The sequence below is a fragment of the Rhinolophus hipposideros genome (genome assembly GCF_964194185.1).
Source record: "Rhinolophus hipposideros genome assembly, chromosome: 3".
Classification (NCBI taxonomy): domain Eukaryota; kingdom Metazoa; phylum Chordata; class Mammalia; order Chiroptera; family Rhinolophidae; genus Rhinolophus; species Rhinolophus hipposideros.
The window spans coordinates 15,418,725-15,436,807 of record NC_138049.1 but is presented as its reverse complement, the minus strand read 5'-3'; the positions used below and the strand labels follow the sequence as shown (position 1 = coordinate 15,436,807).

At 36.6% G+C, this 18,083-nt stretch overlaps 1 protein-coding gene across 6 annotated transcripts in view; it reads left to right on the top strand.

Annotated features, from left to right (window-relative positions):
• TAB2 (TGF-beta activated kinase 1 (MAP3K7) binding protein 2) overlaps positions 1 to 18,083 on the top strand; it is an 80,052-nt gene that overhangs the window by 46,197 nt on the left and 15,772 nt on the right. For all 6 annotated transcript variants that reach the window (XM_081045269.1, XM_081045270.1, XM_081045268.1 and 3 more), the window contains one exon: positions 3,027 to 4,524. In XM_081045269.1, coding sequence (XP_080901395.1) covers positions 3,027 to 4,524 — 1,498 coding nt within the window. The remainder of the gene's footprint in view (positions 1 to 3,026; positions 4,525 to 18,083) is intronic.

Genomic DNA, 18,083 nt, shown 5'->3' with positions numbered 1-18,083 from the left:
AGCTGAATCAAGCTGACATCAGATTCTACCATTCAGCTTTAAGATCACAAAAAGACAGGCACACATTATTGTGCCTACTTGTGTGATGCAATAAAAAATAGACCCTCTAAAAGGTCTTGCCAGATATTCATATATGAACCTGCTCATACCTATCTATAGTTACAACTACTAGTTTACAATGAAAGTCGGGGGGTGTTGACACCATAGGGTGCAGTGAGCCAATCCAGATGGGAAATTCTACTGGATAAATGGTCAAGTTTTTCAACACATGCCTAAAAAAACTTTAAAAATAAACTTAAAAGGCATATCAACCAAATAATTGGATATTGAGTAGGTCCTGATTTAAATTAAAAAGACATTTATGAGACAATCTGGGAATTTTAACACTATTTGGATATTAGGTGATATTAAGTATTGATTCTTTTAAGTTATGATAATGGCATTGTGACTTTTTCTAAGTCCCTATTTTTTTAAAGATATATATTAATGTATTTATAGATGAAAACAAAATAACATCTAAGACTTGGTGTAGCTTGGTGAGGAGAGTGGTTGGGGCATGCACATTGGGTGAGAAAAGATTTGCCATGTATAAATATCATTAAAGCTAGATGGTGAATATCGGGGAATTTATCATATTACTCTATTTTTGCATATGTTCAAAATTTCTCAAATGAAATTTTAATAAAAAGTAACATTTCCTTTTATCCTGTTGTAGCTTTGTACCGTGTTTCCCTGAAAAATAAGACCAGGTCTTATACCGTATTTCCCCGAAAATAAGACTGAGTCTTACATTAATTTTTGCTCCAAAAGACGCATTAGGGTGTATGTTCAAGGGATGTCTTATTTTTTCATGTACAACAATCCACATTTATTCAAATACAGTCACGTCATCTTCTGAACATCGTCATAACGTACTAAATGCATCTGTCTGGCTGCCAATCTTAACTGGGGCTTATTTTGGGGGTATGTCTTATTTTCAGGGAAACACGGTAAAATCCCTGTAAGTTCTTTTATGTTTGGTGATAAAGTGATGTCTGTATAGGGAAATAACCTAAAGGCATGTAAGTTATGGCATAGCTGGGACTGGAACATATTAAATAATCAGAGATTATAAAGGATTGAAGGGGTTTTTGAGAGCTCAAGAGAATTAGAGGGAAACTTTGTAAATATGAGTACCAGCTTTTAAAAAGGAAGTATGGGATTGGTAGGGAAAGTATATTTTGATATGGGAATGTTGGCAGAGAGATGAGAAGATGGGGGTCTTTGTGAGCTTTGGCTTAGAAGAGGGAATTTACTAGGAATAGCAGTAAAATTAGCTTGAAGCAAAAAGCACCAATTACATTTGGCTAAAGATAGGTTTAACTATAATGAGTTAAGTCTTTATCAATTGATAAAGATTGTGGTGAATTTTTAAATTATATTTGAAAAAGTGATATATGTCAATTGAGAGTTAGTCGGAAAAAAGGATTTTTATAGATTTATAAAATATATAAAACTGTCCCATTTCTGTCAGGCTCCTAATTCTCAAGTTTTCTTTGAACTCTCTTGTAGCTAAATTGTGTTGACTATTTGTAATCTTTCGTAATTTGTTTCCATGTCTTATCTTCTAATTGGTCCTCTTGTCAAAAAGTTTTCCCTTTACTATTCATTTTAAGTGTCTATAGACTTGTCTTCCCAAAACACCCTTTGTGTCTTCTCTTCATTTGTGTTCAGTGGTTCTCCTCATTTCCTGTATTAGTGCAGATTCCAGTGTGACTCCTTTTGCAAAGTCCTCAACTATTTAATCCCAGTCTACTTTTCTAACAATTTATTCTGCAAATTTTCCAATACAGACCTTTAACTCCAGCCAAATCTGTTAAAAATCACTTTGTTTAGAACATGCTTTTACTTACTATCACATTTATGTCTTTCTTTACTCATGCCATTTTCTTCACCAAGAATTTTTTTTTCTATCTGTCCTACATATCCTATGAAACCCATCAGGCCAGCCCTCCCTCGTTAGCAGAGTTGTTTCTCCTTCCTACAGTAGCCTGTAATATTTACTCTCTGTCCAACTTCAGTTCTACTTATCTGGCAAATACGTGTTTTGTTGTTGTTGTTGTTTTTATATTAAATTTATTGGGGTGACAATTGTTAGTAAATTTACATAGATTTCAGACAAATACGTTTTAATGTTACCTTTTCAGAAACCCATGGCTTGTCTCCCAATCGAGCTGCAGGCTCTTCTAGGGAAAAGTTCAGTTCCATATGTATGTCATTGAGCCTTCTATCTCAGAGTGCTGCCATTTTGTCGGTGTTCAGTAAATATTTTTAGGGATGATTTATGAAGAGTGGTTAGTCATTCTCTTGAGGATTCTTTAGAAACAATCTCGTTGGTTTTTGTTTTGTTTTTGTTTTTTCTTTCTCTGGAGAAGATTTTTGTAAGGTGCTATCTAAAGACAGATATGACTTCAGTTACCCTGGAGGCTACGTTGAGCTTATATTTCATATACATATGAAATATACATATGTGTTTTTTTATATACACAACTTAGGAGAAGGCATGTAAGGAATTGAGATGACTTTGTTATGAATTTCAGAACTTTTTAAATTTAAACACTACAAATATAATTTTTGAAAGGTTATTTTAAAAGGATTTATATCACACTTAAATGTGCAAAATATTTAATCATACAGTATTATATGCATAAGTTGAATGTTCAGTACTCAAATTGTATTTTTAATTAGGTTGTAATTTTAATTTTACTGTATCTGCATGAATTCATTTTAAATCGCTCCAACAATAGAACAGTGACGTGGCTCACTTAGCTATTGCTAGTTAGACAACCTCTCCATCATATTAGCAACATGGATTACTAATTCAACCGTTGGCATAAAAAATAGTTCTTCTCAAGAAGCTTCAAATATATATTACAATTATATTAACTAATCATTTGTTAATCACATAATACTTTAGTAGTGATGAGAATATAAGCGTTAGCTTCTGGTTGTTAATTAACATCCAGCTGTTTTTATTTTGTTTGTAGAATAACAACAACCTGGATGCCTGCTGTGCAGTTCTCTCTCAGGAGAGTACGAGATATCTTTATGGTGAAGGAGACTTGAATTTTTCGGATGACTCTGGAATTTCGGGTCTACGCAATCACATGACTTCTCTCAACTTGGACTTGCAGTCGCAGAATGTTTACCACCATGGAAGAGAAGGAACTAGAATGAATGGAAGTAGGACTCTAACGCACAGCATTAGTGATGGACAACTTCAAGGTGGTCAATCCAATAATGAACTGTTTCAGCAGGAGCCACAGACAGCACCAGCTCAAGTTCCTCAAGGCTTTAATGTTTTTGGAATATCCAGTACATCTGGTGCTTCAAATTCAGCACCGCATCTTGGATTTCACTTAGGCAGCAAAGGAACATCTAACCTTTCTCAAACTCCCAGATTCAATCCCATTATGGTAACTTTAGCCCCAAATATCCAGACTGGTCGTAATACTCCTACATCTTTGCACATACATGGTGTACCTCCACCTGTACTTAACAGTCCACAGGGAAATTCTATCTATATTAGACCTTACATTACAACTCCTAGTGGTACAACTCGACAGACACAACAGCATTCTGGCTGGGTATCTCAGTTTAACCCCATGAACTCTCAACAAGTCTATCAACCTTCACAACCTGGTCCCTGGACTACTTACCCTGCATCGAATCCTCTGTCACATACCTCAGCCCAGCAGCCAAATCAGCAAGGCCACCAGACCTCTCACGTATACATGCCCATCAGTTCACCTACTACTCCACAACCACCAACAATTCATTCATCTGGTAGCTCCCAGTCTTCTGCCCACGGCCAATATAACATTCAGAATATTTCAACAGGACCTCGAAAAAACCAGATTGAAATCAAACTTGAACCTCCACAGAGAAACAATTCTTCAAAATTGCGTTCTTCTGGCCCTCGAACCTCCAGCAGTTCCTCTTCAGTCAACAGCCAGACCTTAAATAGAAATCAGCCCACTGTTTACATAGCTGCCAGTCCCCCAAATACTGATGAGGTGATGTCCCGTAGTCAACCGAAGGTCTATATTTCAGCGAACGCCACCGCAGGAGATGAGCAGGTCATCCGGAATCAGCCCACCCTCTTCATATCCACCAACTCCGGAGCAGCTGCCGCCTCCAGGAATATGTCTGGGCAAGTGAGCATGGGGCCCGCCTTTATTCATCACCACCCTCCCAAAAGTCGAGCAATAGGCAATAACTCTGCAACTTCTCCTCGAGTGGTTGTCACTCAGCCCAATACAAAATACACTTTCAAAATTACAGTTTCTCCCAATAAACCCCCGGCAGTTTCACCAGGGGTGGTGTCCCCTACCTTTGAACTTACAAATCTTCTAAATCATCCTGATCATTATGTAGAAACAGAGAATATGCAGCACCTCACAGACCCTACTTTAGCACATGTGGATAGAATAAGTGAAGCCCGGAAGTTGAGTATGGGAGCTGACGATGCTGCCTACACACAAGGTAATGACAGTGCTGACGGTGGGGTCGTGTTCCGTGCTGGGCTTACTGCTCTCCATTTGATTTCACTGCACAAATGGGTGTCAGCATTATGAGTTCCTCTTTTAAACGTTGCCCTAAGTAATACTATTTTAAGAACCTTTGTCAACTATCCATGTAAATTTTGAATTTCAATTTTATTATGGTATAACTTGAAGTTTGAATGATAGAATTATCAGCTGTTCAGAATACTCAACTCTAATGTTTACAACACATCTTTCTCAGTGACTTCCTTAACCTGTGGTGATGCTTACTTTCCCTTTAAAATTTATGCAAATAAAAATTCATAAAAACACATTTTAGTAAGAGGTTAGTGGACTAATATAGTAAATCTGCCACCTTTGACCAGTAGAATTCTTTTGATTTCTCTACTATGGTGTTGTTAGTCTTATTTTATATCAAAATCTAAATTGCTGCAAGTCCTAGAATAATTTAACTTAAAGAAAAATTTTAATCGTATTCCTAATACTTGTCTCTTTCAGCCTCTCTTAAACATAAGTTAATGCAACCTTTCTTCCTATTTGGAATTGTCAATAGCACATTAGTTTTAAATCTATTTCACTTGAGTATCCCTTTCTGAAATCAATAGTAGATATTGGCATAATACTAAATTATGTCTGTATTAATTCAAGTAGAGATAATTTCCCATGTTGTATTTTATCTGACCTCTTACGTTGCTCAATCTTTAGTATGAGACTTACATTCAGATAAGAAAGTGGAGGATAAGTGTTTGTTTTCTTGAATATTAATGCAAGTTTGTAGATTAGCTGTGAGTCCTTTAGAGTAACATGTTTGTATCCCCAGTGAATTGTTCCAGGTGTTGCAGATTGGAAAATACTATACCATCACCCACCCACACGCAGCGTGTATCACCCACTACTGCTAGTATCACTTGTCCTTTTTAAAATTTCTAAAAACAGTGATTTTATTGCTGAGTTTCTTAGAGGACCCTGCTTGTTTTGGCTCATTTTATAATGTAAACAATTATATCCTAGTGATTTCTCAACCCAAGCTGTGCTATGGTGCTTTCAAATTCCATAATCACCTATGGCGCTTTCAACACATGAAAATACCGCGGGCTTAGCCCAAACTTGCTCAGTTAGAATCTGTGAATGGTGAACCCTAGGTCTGCATGTGGATGTGTGCACATGTATGTTTTAAAGAACCATGTGTGATTCTAATTGCTCTAGAAGTGGTGCTAAAATTTTTTATTTCCCATATATCTGTGACTAAGCTGGAACCTTTTTGTTAAGTTTCAGCAGTATGTGAATTTTAGTATACCATTATTTATTTCACTGGTATTTAATTCCTATTCTTCCCCCAAAGTCTTTCTTCTGCTCTCCTTTCATCGAAACAGCAGATTTCCTATGTTCGAGAGTTGCTGAATTTTAAATGGAGAATAAATTTTTTTTTTTAAGATAAACTGGCCTGTGAAAATAAAGTTGCTTAAACTTGCTATCCCAATTTCTCTCCCATTCTCTCTTGATTCTACTCTAGTCAGGATTTTTTCCGTCACAGTCCACAGAAACTGGTCTTGTCACGGTCACCAGTGACAGCATTGTCACTAAACCTAGTGGTTTTCTTTCAGCCTTCATCTTCATAGCAGCAGCATTTGCCACAGGTGGGCACCTCCTCTCTGTGAAACATTTTGTTCATTTGACTTCTGGGGTTTTATCGAGGAGTCCCACGTCTCCTTTTATTCTGGGCTGGCTCCCCCACATCTCTCAGACCTCTCACCTCTTTGTTCTTAAGAGAAGTGGGATCAAAGCTGCAAAGCTCAGTCTTTGGGCCTCTCTCTTTTCTGTCTGTGCTGTTTCCTAGATGATCCCATCCAGCCTTCTGACTTTAAAGACAGTCATATACTGCATAACGTTTCAGTCAACGCTGGGCCACATGTACATGGTGCTATAAAAATGGATTATAAGCAGTAAATTTCTTTGCTGTGTTGAAAGAAAAAGCCAGACCTGACTAAGATGTTCAATTTACTCTAGCTTTAGGTGGTTGAAATAAATCAGACTTAGCATGTTGTCTACCTTGCACCCTGTGTTGCTTGGGCCCAGAGTTGGTGAGGGAGAAATAGGAGAGGGCTGGGGAGAAGGGGATCCCAAGAGCCCACCCACCGCTGTACACACACACACACACACACACACACACACACACACACACTTCTCTCTCCATTTTTTTTTATCTCGCTTTCTCCCCAGTCCTGTTTTTCTGTCTCTCCCTCACTCTCTCTTCCCCCTCTTTGTTTTATTATGTCTAGTCTCAAGCTTTATCTCTGGGTCTTCTTCTATCTCTGCTCTTCCTTTCTCCCCTTTTCTTCCTTCTCCCTCCTTCCTCCTGCTGTATACTCTGCTTCAGATGGCACCTCCCTACACAGCCCTCCCCTTACCCCCTGCGCTCACTCATACTATCTTTTATACCTTATTTTTACTGTACCTTTTCTATGTTTAGATACACAAATACCATCGTGGTACAGTTGCCTGCAGTATTCAGTATAGTAACGTGCTGTACAGATTTGTAGCCCAGGAGCAGCAGGCTCTACCTGTAGCCTAGGAGTGTAGTAGGCTCTGCCGGCTAGGTTTGTGTAAGTGCGCTCTGTGTTCCTTCGCACAGCAATGAAATCGCCTAACAGCATTTCTCAGAACAAAGCCCATCAAGTGACCCAGGGTTTATATGCTAATGACTTCCAAATGTGTAACTCTCACCTGGACTTATTCCCTGAATTTCAAGCCAATTTATTTAAATACCTATTTAACATCTCCATTGAATGTTTACTAGGCATCTCAAGTTTACTGTCTGAAACAACTCCTGACATTCCCCCCAACTTTCTCTTCCTGTGATCAATCTTCCCATCACAGACAATGGCCACCTAACTTTTATTTAATGTATAAGCCAGAAACTTCAAAACATCCTTCTTTCTTTTACATTTCACAGCTAATTTGACAATAGATCCTGTCAACTCTTAACTTTCAAAGTATATCAAGAATTCTGTCTTTTTTCTTACCAACCCCATTGGCACCACTCTGGCCCCAGCCACCGTCATCTGTCAAGTGTTGCAGTAGCCTGCCTGCTTTCACCCGTGCCTCCCTGTGATCTTGTAACTCAGATGTATGGTTAAAAAAACGTAAGTCAGGCCATAACACTCCTCTGCACGTGGCGCCATCTATGTCATCCAGAATAAAAACTACAAAGCCTTACACGAGCCACTGCCGCTCTCCATCTCCTTTCATTTTTCTCACCATCTCACTCACTCTGTTCCAACCCCACTGGCCTCTTGCTATTCCATAAACATAGAAGGCATACCTTATGGCCTTTGTACTTGCTGTTCCCTCTGTCTGAAATTCTCTTCTCCCAGAATCCACAATTAACTCCTTCGCTTCCTTTAGGTCTTTCCTCAGAAGTCACCTTTTCTCTGAGGTGGTCCCTGGTCTCCCTATCTAAATCCACCCGCCCCCAGCATTTCTTATCTTTCCATCCTTGCTCATATTTGCTCAAAGGGGAAAAATATATAGTAACTAATATCTGCTAAAACTATAAAGTAGCACTAATATTTTACCTGTTTTCAGAGTAAAGTACTCAGGAACAGATAGGCTAAGTACCTTGCAAAGGACAAGGTTCTAACCTGGGAACTTGACAACAGCCCACACTCTGAATCAGGACACTAACAGCTTTCCAGATTTTCAAAATAAACCCTCTGGAAAAAAGCTTCAGCTTTATCTTGTACTTTCATATAACCCCTGGTACACCACTGTGGGGGGCACGTGTGCCTCAATTTAAGAAGTGTGGAGCTTAAAAGATCACTCAATAAAAAGAAATGAAACAAAAACAGGCAGCTATAAAGAAAGAAATCACAATATATACGTATAATTAGAAATAATCCGAAACAAAGTAACACCCTGGATAGGTGTAGAGAGCACCTTCTAAAGGCATCTGAATATATGAAAACAAAAAAATTGCTGATGAGTTGAGGCTCTGGTTTGAGAGCTCAAAACCTACCAAAATGCAAGGTTCCCCAGAATCTGCCACTCAAATGACTTCTCTTCACTAACAGCCTTCAGGCAGCTGTAACAACCGTGTCACTTTCTTTAAACACGCCTACATCACCCGGAATTTCCTAACATTCAGGACACTGTGCACCCCTGTGTTTCCTGTGTGTGTGCTGTACTGGGGTAGGTGCTGGTCTGCACCTTTCATCTCATCTTCTGTGAACTGGTATCGGCCCAGCTGTGTGGATCACACAATAACAAAATCTTCATCTAGTGTGTTTTTTTGACTTGGTTCTAATCAAATCAAAGGCTTGTCCTTTCCTGAAAATGCATCTTGTATGATATTAACTTACACTTGTGTGACGCTTTACAGTTTACACAGCACTCACTACGGTACTGAATGAGGTGACTTGAATAATACTGATCTCTAAGCAAGGATCTTGTCTGAGCTTGAATTTGTGTGGTGTGGGTACTAAGGAGAAAAGAAATCTCTCTGCCTCCTGCAGTGAAATTGCTCTATCGAAAGCTCCGGAAACATACTGTTTCAGAGTAGAAAAGTAAGTTGAGCCAGGTACCGGAATCATAGGAAAATATTTTCTCAAATTAAGGAGGGAACATATATACATAAATTTGGTAACCAAAATGTGTTACATTTTTGTTTATATTTCATCTAACATTTGAAATCTAAAAATACAATAAAAAATTTCAAAAAGGAGATTTTATGCTCATAAAAGATAAATTGTTTGATATGCCTTCTGCTATAGAATGAGCAGAAGAAAAAAAGGTAAATTAATGAAACTTCTGCCAGGACCCTGCTCGTCTCACACCGACTCTATCACCACAACCACCCCAAAGGACATAACTTACACTTGACTCCTTAAAGTACTACAGGAATCTGAGACAAAAATGAGTGCTGAGGAGAAAAAACAAATTTAGGTTGGAGAGAAATTTTAGCTGAAAGTCTGTAGATATGAAGAAGACCCTTATTTTACCTGCTAAGAAGAATATTGAAATAGAAATTGCTTACCAGTAGTAAGAATACTGGCCAGACACCTACATTTTTCCCCTTGAGTAATACCACCTGACTACCTAATTTCTGAAAATACCAGTAAATACTTTATCATTCACTGTATTTCAAGGGTTTCTGGTGTTTTCTCCCATTTATAGAAATACGTTTTTTGTAATACTGGTGACTTCTAGAGGTATGGAGAACAAATGCTTCACTTCTTCAATTTTCATGCCAGTGGGCATAAAGGTGTTTTGTTATAATCACCAGAGGCTCTTACGAAACTAACGTTGCTGCCAAAAACGATTTCTCATTTTCTCTTATCTCCACAGAAATCCATCTGTGGTATTGATCTAACTGGTAAACTACGATTGTTTTTAAAATTTTACATATATAAAGTTAGAAACATTTTTAGTGATACTCTAATACTTTTTTCCTTATATTTATGGTCCTATCATATTGTTAAGGAGCAGACTTGACTTTGAACTGAAAATAGAAATACAAATAAGAAAAATTATGAGATGAAAATTAGCTTCTTGTACTTTGTATTTCTTATTCCTTGTCATTTTTCACCAGCGTTTCCTTCTAAGTCACAACATCTGTCTTTCTGAAGATTTAATAAAAGTGTTAGTCATGTTAAAAAGTGGGGAGGGTAAATATTCTTTTGAAAAGGAAAAATATTTTAAATTAGTTCAATTTTTTTCATTTGCTCTTTGACTTTATTTTATTTATCTGCTAAATCCAAAATGTCTTTTTTAGAACATTGACTCACTGTATTGACATTGAAATCTCATTAAATAATTAACTCAATAATTAAGTTTAATTGAAGTCAAACCACTTAACAGAATTTTTTTTTTCAAACCTGCCCTCCTTCTCATGGGTTCTTCCCACTCTGAAGACTGACTACCTTTTTAATTTGGAATTAATCTCAGAGTTGGAAGAAATTTTAAAAGTCTTCTAGAATTCTACAACAAAGGTTATCCAGTCCACTTACCCACCTAACACTTGGTCCTACAGGATCCCCATCAAGTGTAAATCCACTCTTTACTTGAATAGCTTACGAGAAACAAGCTGCCTCCTAAGGTAGCATATTCCATTTTTGTAAAGCTCTGCCTACTAGCTAGTTATTTCCTATACTAAACTCATGTCTTTACAAAGTTTCATGAAAATAACATGCATATGGTAGAACTAACCCAAAAAAGGAAGGATACAATAAAAATGTATCTCCTTTCAACCCCTGACCTGTTCCTTCCCCCTAGCCCTCCCACCATTTAACTAGCAAAGGTAATTCCATTAGCAGTTATTTACCCTCCTTCCTTTTATACACACACACACACACACACACATACACACACAATCTTTTAATGGGAACACACTATACATATATGGGTACACATACACATGTAGAATCATATATACGTACTTTATAATATATATAATAAAATACACTCTGTACACTATGTACTATATATACTGGGATATACTCTATATTCATTGTTTAACATATCTTAAAATCATTGCGTTTCAGCAGGTACAAATCTCATTTTTTCAATTTACTTTTTGAAATTTCGGAGTCATTATTTTGAGCTGGAATTAACATCCCATGCAGTTCACTCATTTACAGTGTACAAATCATTGATTTTTAGTATAGTCATATATGTGCAACCATCACCACACCTAATACTAGAATATTTTCATCACCTCATAAAGAAACTCCACACCCTTTAGTTATCACCTCCCTACCACACTCTCAGCCCTAAGCAGCCACTAATTACTTTTCTGTCTCTCTAGATTTACATATTCTGGGAGCTTTATATAAATGGGATTACATAATATGTAATTTTTTGAAACTGGGATTTTTCACTTCATACGGTGTTTTAAAAGTTCGTCCATGTTGTAGCATGTGTTAGTACCTCATTCCTTCTTATGGCCGAACAATATCCCATTGTAGAAGAAGATACGTTACATTTTATTTATTTCATTCATTCATTGATGGACATTTAGGTTGTTTCTACCTTTGGGCTATTATGAGTAATGCGATAATCCTGCTATAAACATACATGTACACTTTTTTTTGTAGACATTTGTTTTTATTTCTCTTGAGTATGTACTTAGGAGTATAATTGCTGTGTTTAACCATTGAGGAACTGCTAGACTGTTTTCCAAAGTGGCTGCACCATTTTGCATTCCTGCCAGCAGTGTTGGAGGGTTTTCATTTCTCCACGTCCTTGACAACACTTGATAATTGTCTGACTTTGATTCTTGTCCGAGTGACTATAAAGTGTTATCTCATTTGTGTTTCTTTTATGGTTAATCATGTCAAAGATCATCTTATGTGCTTATTGGCCATTTGTGTATTTTCTTTAGAGAAATGCTTATTTATATCCTTTGCCTATTTTGTAATTGGGTTATGTTTTTATTGTTGAGTTGTATGAGTTCTTTGTATATTCTAGATATAAGTCCCTTATGTGACTTGCAGTTACTTTCTCCTAGTCTGTGAGTTATCTTTTCACTTTCTTGTCCTTGGAACCACAAAAGTTTTTAATTTTGCTGAAGTCTGATTTATCTGTTTTTCCTTTCATTGTTCATGTTTTTGGTATCATATCTAAGAATCAGTCAACAAATCCAAGGTATTGAGAATTTACCCCTATGTTTTCTCCTAAGAATTTTATAGTTTTAGTGCTTATATTTTGGCCTTTTGTCTATTTTGAGTTAATCTCTATATAATGGTATGAGGTAAAGGTCCAACTTTGTTCATTCTTTTGCATGTGGCTATCCAAATGTCCCAGCACCCTTTGTTGAAAAGACTTTTTCTTTCCTGGTTGAATGGTCTTGGCACTCTTGTAGAAAATCAGTTGACCATAAACACCTGGGTTTATTTCTGGACTCTGGAATCTTTTTCATTGATCTATGTCTCTCCTTATGCCAGTACTACAGTGTCTTGATTATTGCTACCTTGTAGTAAGTTTTGAAATTGGGACTTGTAAGTCATACTTTGTGGGGTTTTTTTCGAGATTATTTTGGCTTGTTTGGGGTTTCTTACTATTCCGTGTCAATTTTAGAATTGTCAATTTTAAATTGTATTACACTCAAATATTATTTTTCTATATATACTTGATTTAAAAAAAATAATAACAGAATAAAAGGGTGTATAATAAAAAGCTTTCCTTACCAAAGACAACCAGTAGGTACTCACAAATAGTTCATTTTGTATTCTTATAGAAATTGAAATTATGTATCAAGAATATACATAATATATAAAGATATTTACATCTCTTTATACAAATGTTACATAGTATTTTGTTCTTCATCTTTATCATTTTTTTTTGTCTTTCTGAGTATTTCAGGTCAGCAAGTATAGGTGTGCTTTTATAAAAGTCCTCACAGTATTTTGTACTATAATCTCTAGCCCAGGGGTGTCCAAACTGCAGCCCACAGGCCAACTGCGGCCCATGATCCATTGTTAATTGGCCCGCAGCAAATTCCAAAAATATATTTAGTTTACTTAAATAAACCAGGTGAGGCAATACGTACTTCACCTCAAGTGAGAGGCCCAGCTGTTTGTGTATTTTACCACATATGGCCCTTGGTGAAAAACGTTGAAAAAAGTTTGGACACCCCTGCTCTAGCCCATCCTTTTGTGATAGATCTGAAAGTCTTACAAACTGCTGCAGAAAAATTCTGTATGTACATATTTGTGCCCATGTCCAAGTATGTTGGCAAAAGTGATTACTAGGAGTGGAACTGCACTGTCATAGGATATGTATATTTTTAGTTTTGATAGATGTATCATTTAGGCTTGGTTATGCTGCAGTGACAAACTGTGTCTTTAAAACAACAAAGGTTTATTTCTAGCTCACTTGCTGTTATAGATTAGCTGGTGGGCTCTGTTCTACATCATCTTCACTCAGGGACCCAGGTTGAGGGAAGCCCAATCTCTATGTTTCCATGATTGTTGAGGCAAGACAAAGGAAATACAGCAAATCAGCACTGACTCCTTAAGCTTCTACTCCAAGCATATTACCCTTTAGCTGAGACAAGTCGCTTAGCCATTCCTACTGTGCGTGTTTCCTCGAAAATAAGACCTAGGCGGACAATCAGTTCTAATGCGTCTTTTGGAGCAACAACTAATTTAAGAACCGGTCTTATATTCATTTTTGCTCCAAAAAACGCTTTAGAGCTGGTGGTCCAGCTAGGTCTTGTTTTTGGGGAAACAGGGTAATTCAGAAGGGATGGAGAGGCTCAGTTGTACTACCGTGTTTCCCTGAAAATAAGACCTAACTGAAAAATAAGCCCTAGCATGATTTTTCAGGATGACATTCCTGAACATAAGCTCTAATGCATCTTATGGAGCAAAAATTAACATAAGACCCGGTCTTATTTTCAGGGAGACACGGTATGTACAGTTGTCCCCTCTTATATGGGGGGGGGGGGTACAAGGCCTCCAGTGAATGCCTAAAACCACAGATAGTACTGAACCCTGTATATACAATATTTTTTCCTATGCATACATATCTGTGACAAAGTTTAATTTATAAATTAGGCACAATAAGATTAACAATACAATGAATAATTATAACGATATATACTGTAATAAAAGTTGTGGAAGTGTGGTCTCTCTTGCTCACTCGCTCTCCAATAATTTTTATATTTTTCAATCCAAACCCGTTCCTGCACCTGTGTAACCATTTCTTACTTGCAGTAAATGGCTTGGTGTCACCCATTTCAGGGGGCCCCTTGCTGAAGTCTTTATATAAACTCAGTGCTTTCTGGCACATCATATTGCCATCAGTTGGAACACGTTTCTGTTCATGTTTTCCACCCACAAATTTAATTCCTGTTCATCTTAACTAAGCACTTATCACACACTGGGGCCATAACTTTTGCAGTTTGAGGTGTGACAGAAAAACTTGCACGAATTTCTTTCTCATTCTTCACAATTTCATAGAAGAGTCATTCTTACCGTAGAACTTAGCAGCCTCAGCACACAATTTTCTCTTTCCTTATTAAGTCAAGATATGTCACCTTTCACTTAAAGGAAGCACTTGACAGCTTCTCTGTGGCACATCCAAATTGCCGTATCACGACTCTTGCGCTGTGGGACGATTAGTAAGTAAAATGAAGGCTACTTGACCACAAGCACTGAGATACAGGACAACTGAGGAGAGGTCTACTCAGGAACCGAAGGGCAGGGAGCAGGTGCTGCATGGACACGCTGGACGAGGGGGTGGTGACTTCCTGAGTGCGGTGTTAGATTTCATCACACTGCTCAGAACGGCGGGCAATTTAAAATTTATGAATTGTTTACTTCTGGAATTTTCCATTGAATATTTTCAGGCCACGGTTGACCGAGGGTAAGTAAAACCACAGAAAGCGAAACTGGACAAGTGGGGGATTGCTGTCCCTGGAAGGCAGAGCCAGAAATACTTGGAGAGAACACTGATGACTAGCACAGTGCGTGGTGCCAGTTTTAATTTTGACTCTACCTGAAGAAATTCTTCTACCAGAGTATACACTGGTACAATATTTTTCCCCATATTTATAAATAGAGAACAGTTTTGGCAACATTTTTAAGAAGGTTCTTTTCCTCCATCCCTTCCCCACCCATCACTATGTCAGTCTGGTAGGTAAAAATGTCTTGTTTTGGTTTTTGAAAATATACCTCTTTAAATATGAATGAGGTTGAGCATCTTTTCAAGTATTAATTTTTAAGCCATTTATATGTCTTATTTTGTGAACTTACCTGTTTTTGTAGAAAGCCTAGTCTATTTATTCTAATATGTTATTTTAACTTGGTCAGTAAATCCTTTTGTTTTATAACTTTTTTTTTTTTACTTTTATGTATTCATACGTATTAATCTTTTTTCCTTCTGGTTTCTGGGTTTTATGTCTTGTTTAGAAAGCTCTTTTCCATTCCAAGAGTTTGACAAAAAAAGAACAGGAATCTTGCGTATGTCTTCTCTTTAGTTATAGTGATACGCCTTGAAAACCATACTGAACTGGCCTCATTTCTCTTTCATATGTCATCCCTTCATAAACTTGAAAATAGCTACCATATTCCCTTTTAAAGTATAAATCTTTCTAAGCTATAAACATCCCCAGTTCCAATAATGGTTCGTCCAGTTGTATTTGTTTGAGGCTCCTGTGGTATCTCTAGGCCCCAGTTTTTTCTCAAAACAGAAGTTGTAGACAATGTCTGTATCTTAATGCTATAAGATTGCATGCAGCTTGTTATATACAAACAAATGCCAAGAGTGGTACCAAGCAGAGGCTCCATCTATTATTAATACTAATGAATAAGCAATTTAAATTTCTTAAAAATAATTACAGAGGTTAAGCATCATTCCTCAGTTTTCTTGTTATATTTGTTGTGCAAATTGCAGACCCATTTGCAGCACTGTTGCAAGATTTTTTTTTTCAAACTGACCTAAAAAAAAATAGGTAAAACATCAGGATGCATTTTTTAAAGAGTAATTGCCATGTCTAAATCTTTTGTGACTCAATCACCAAATAAGTGACTGTAATTTTTAATACTCTTTCCATTTTCTTATCTATTTTTAACTTCTGAAGAAAGATATTATTTACGTTATAGAATGCCTAAAATTAGTAAAGCTTAAACCATTTAGAACTTCAGCTGTGTTTTTCTGATTACAAATCAAGTTGAGTAAGAAATTGTCTTCATTGTTCATCGAAGCTTATAAAAGTTGGTGAAAACTAAACTTCCTGAAATATCTGTATAAAACATATAGTATATTTATCAAAGTGCTTAAAAGCCCTAGTTTTTAAATTAACTAATAGTTATTTTAACAACCACAAGAGGGAGTTGCATGCTATAATGATCTTTATCCATTAAATTTTAATTTTGACTGAAAGAATTCCAAAGGTACTAAAAATGTTTTTTCTACCTTTATTCTTCCTTTTTCGTCTGTGTAAGAGGACAAAGTAGATACGTAAATTTAAAAAACTAAAGAACTCAGTTAAATACATCACTTATTTTATTTCTTTGTTAGATCTATCATCTGTAAAAGCTACCTTTCGGTAATATCAGCAACTTAAGTCTTGCCATATTTTAAAACATATTAAATCTGACTAAGTGAAATGTTAGAGCTAGACATTGAAGACTTTAAGTCTCAACTTTGTTCTATCAGTATTTCTATTTCTTGGACTTAGAATTTTACTCTACTATCCATTAAAAGTCAAACTATTGTCAATAATTTACATTTAATAGGTATTTATCAAGTGCCTACAATTTTCAAGTTTTAATACTGAAGACCAAGTGGTATAAAATTGAATTCAGTGTTTTCCCAAGGAATTTGAGGTTTGATTGAGAGAGGTACTTGATAATGAAACATCTAAAGTGCTGAATTTTTCCAAGTGGTAAATGAAAAGAACTTATCTTTAGTGTGATAATGATTTATAAATACCAAGTAATAATATGTAAGCTCTTAAAATAGTTGTCCAATGCAAATATCACAAATGAAACTGCTGCACAGTCTTTACCCAGCCCTTACTATGGTTTGTTTATTTATATTGGATATAAATTATATATCCACTTTTTTCAAGGTGTACATGTTTGTATACATGCATTTTTATCTTCTATATGTATTATATACATTGCTTCTATGTATAGTCATTGGTGTGTCTAAGTGTAGGGCTTTTTTTTTTCCAATATCCTTGTTCCACATTCAGTTAGGCCACTTTAATTTAAAGGCTTGTAGTGTCTGTGGAAATCCTATTCTGATTTCTAGTTTCTCTATTTGTCTCCTTCTAGAACTTCTCTTATTCAGCTATTTAACAGCCTCGACCAACATTTTATTTATTGTCTTATCTTCAGTATATTCAACGCCCTTGTCTTTCCATTCTACAATTAATTTTTGTCCCAGCCCATATATGAAATTTTCATTTCAGCAGTGACGTTTAATTTCTAAGAGCTAGTTCTCTGGGTCTTTTTCCATAGCAGCCTGTTGTTTTATGGGTCTTTCTCTTGTCAGATGTTCCTCAGCTATGTTGTGATCGTTGACTATTGGTTCATATTTCAGAATGAAGTACTATGAAGGCTAACTGAAAGCCCTGTGTAAGAAAGTGAGATTTGTCACTTGACAGACTTTGCTTTGTGATGAATAAATAAGTCAGAAACCAGCTGCTACAAGAGAACACTCCACCTGACCACCTTGCGTTCTTAGTATGTGAGGATCAGCATGAGAAATGTATGTTTGGGGGATCTTACAAATAAACATACAGTTAACTTGCCTTTCTACGGGATGGAGAATGGTTGGCTGTTTCATAAACAGACATCCAATTAAGTTTCTATTCCGGATCATTCCTCACTTCTACCTCCTAATGTTACCTGCATTCTCCAAAGTCTGGAAGCCTCTTGAGGTTCTGCAGGGCAAGTTCTGCCTCTTTGTCTGCAGTGCCCTCCTTGCCTATGAGACTGTAGCTTTCTTATTCTCTTTCATTAGTCTATGCCATTCATCTGTTTTCAGTCTTCCAGAAACTTGCTGAAATCTCTTTGACCATTAATGCCT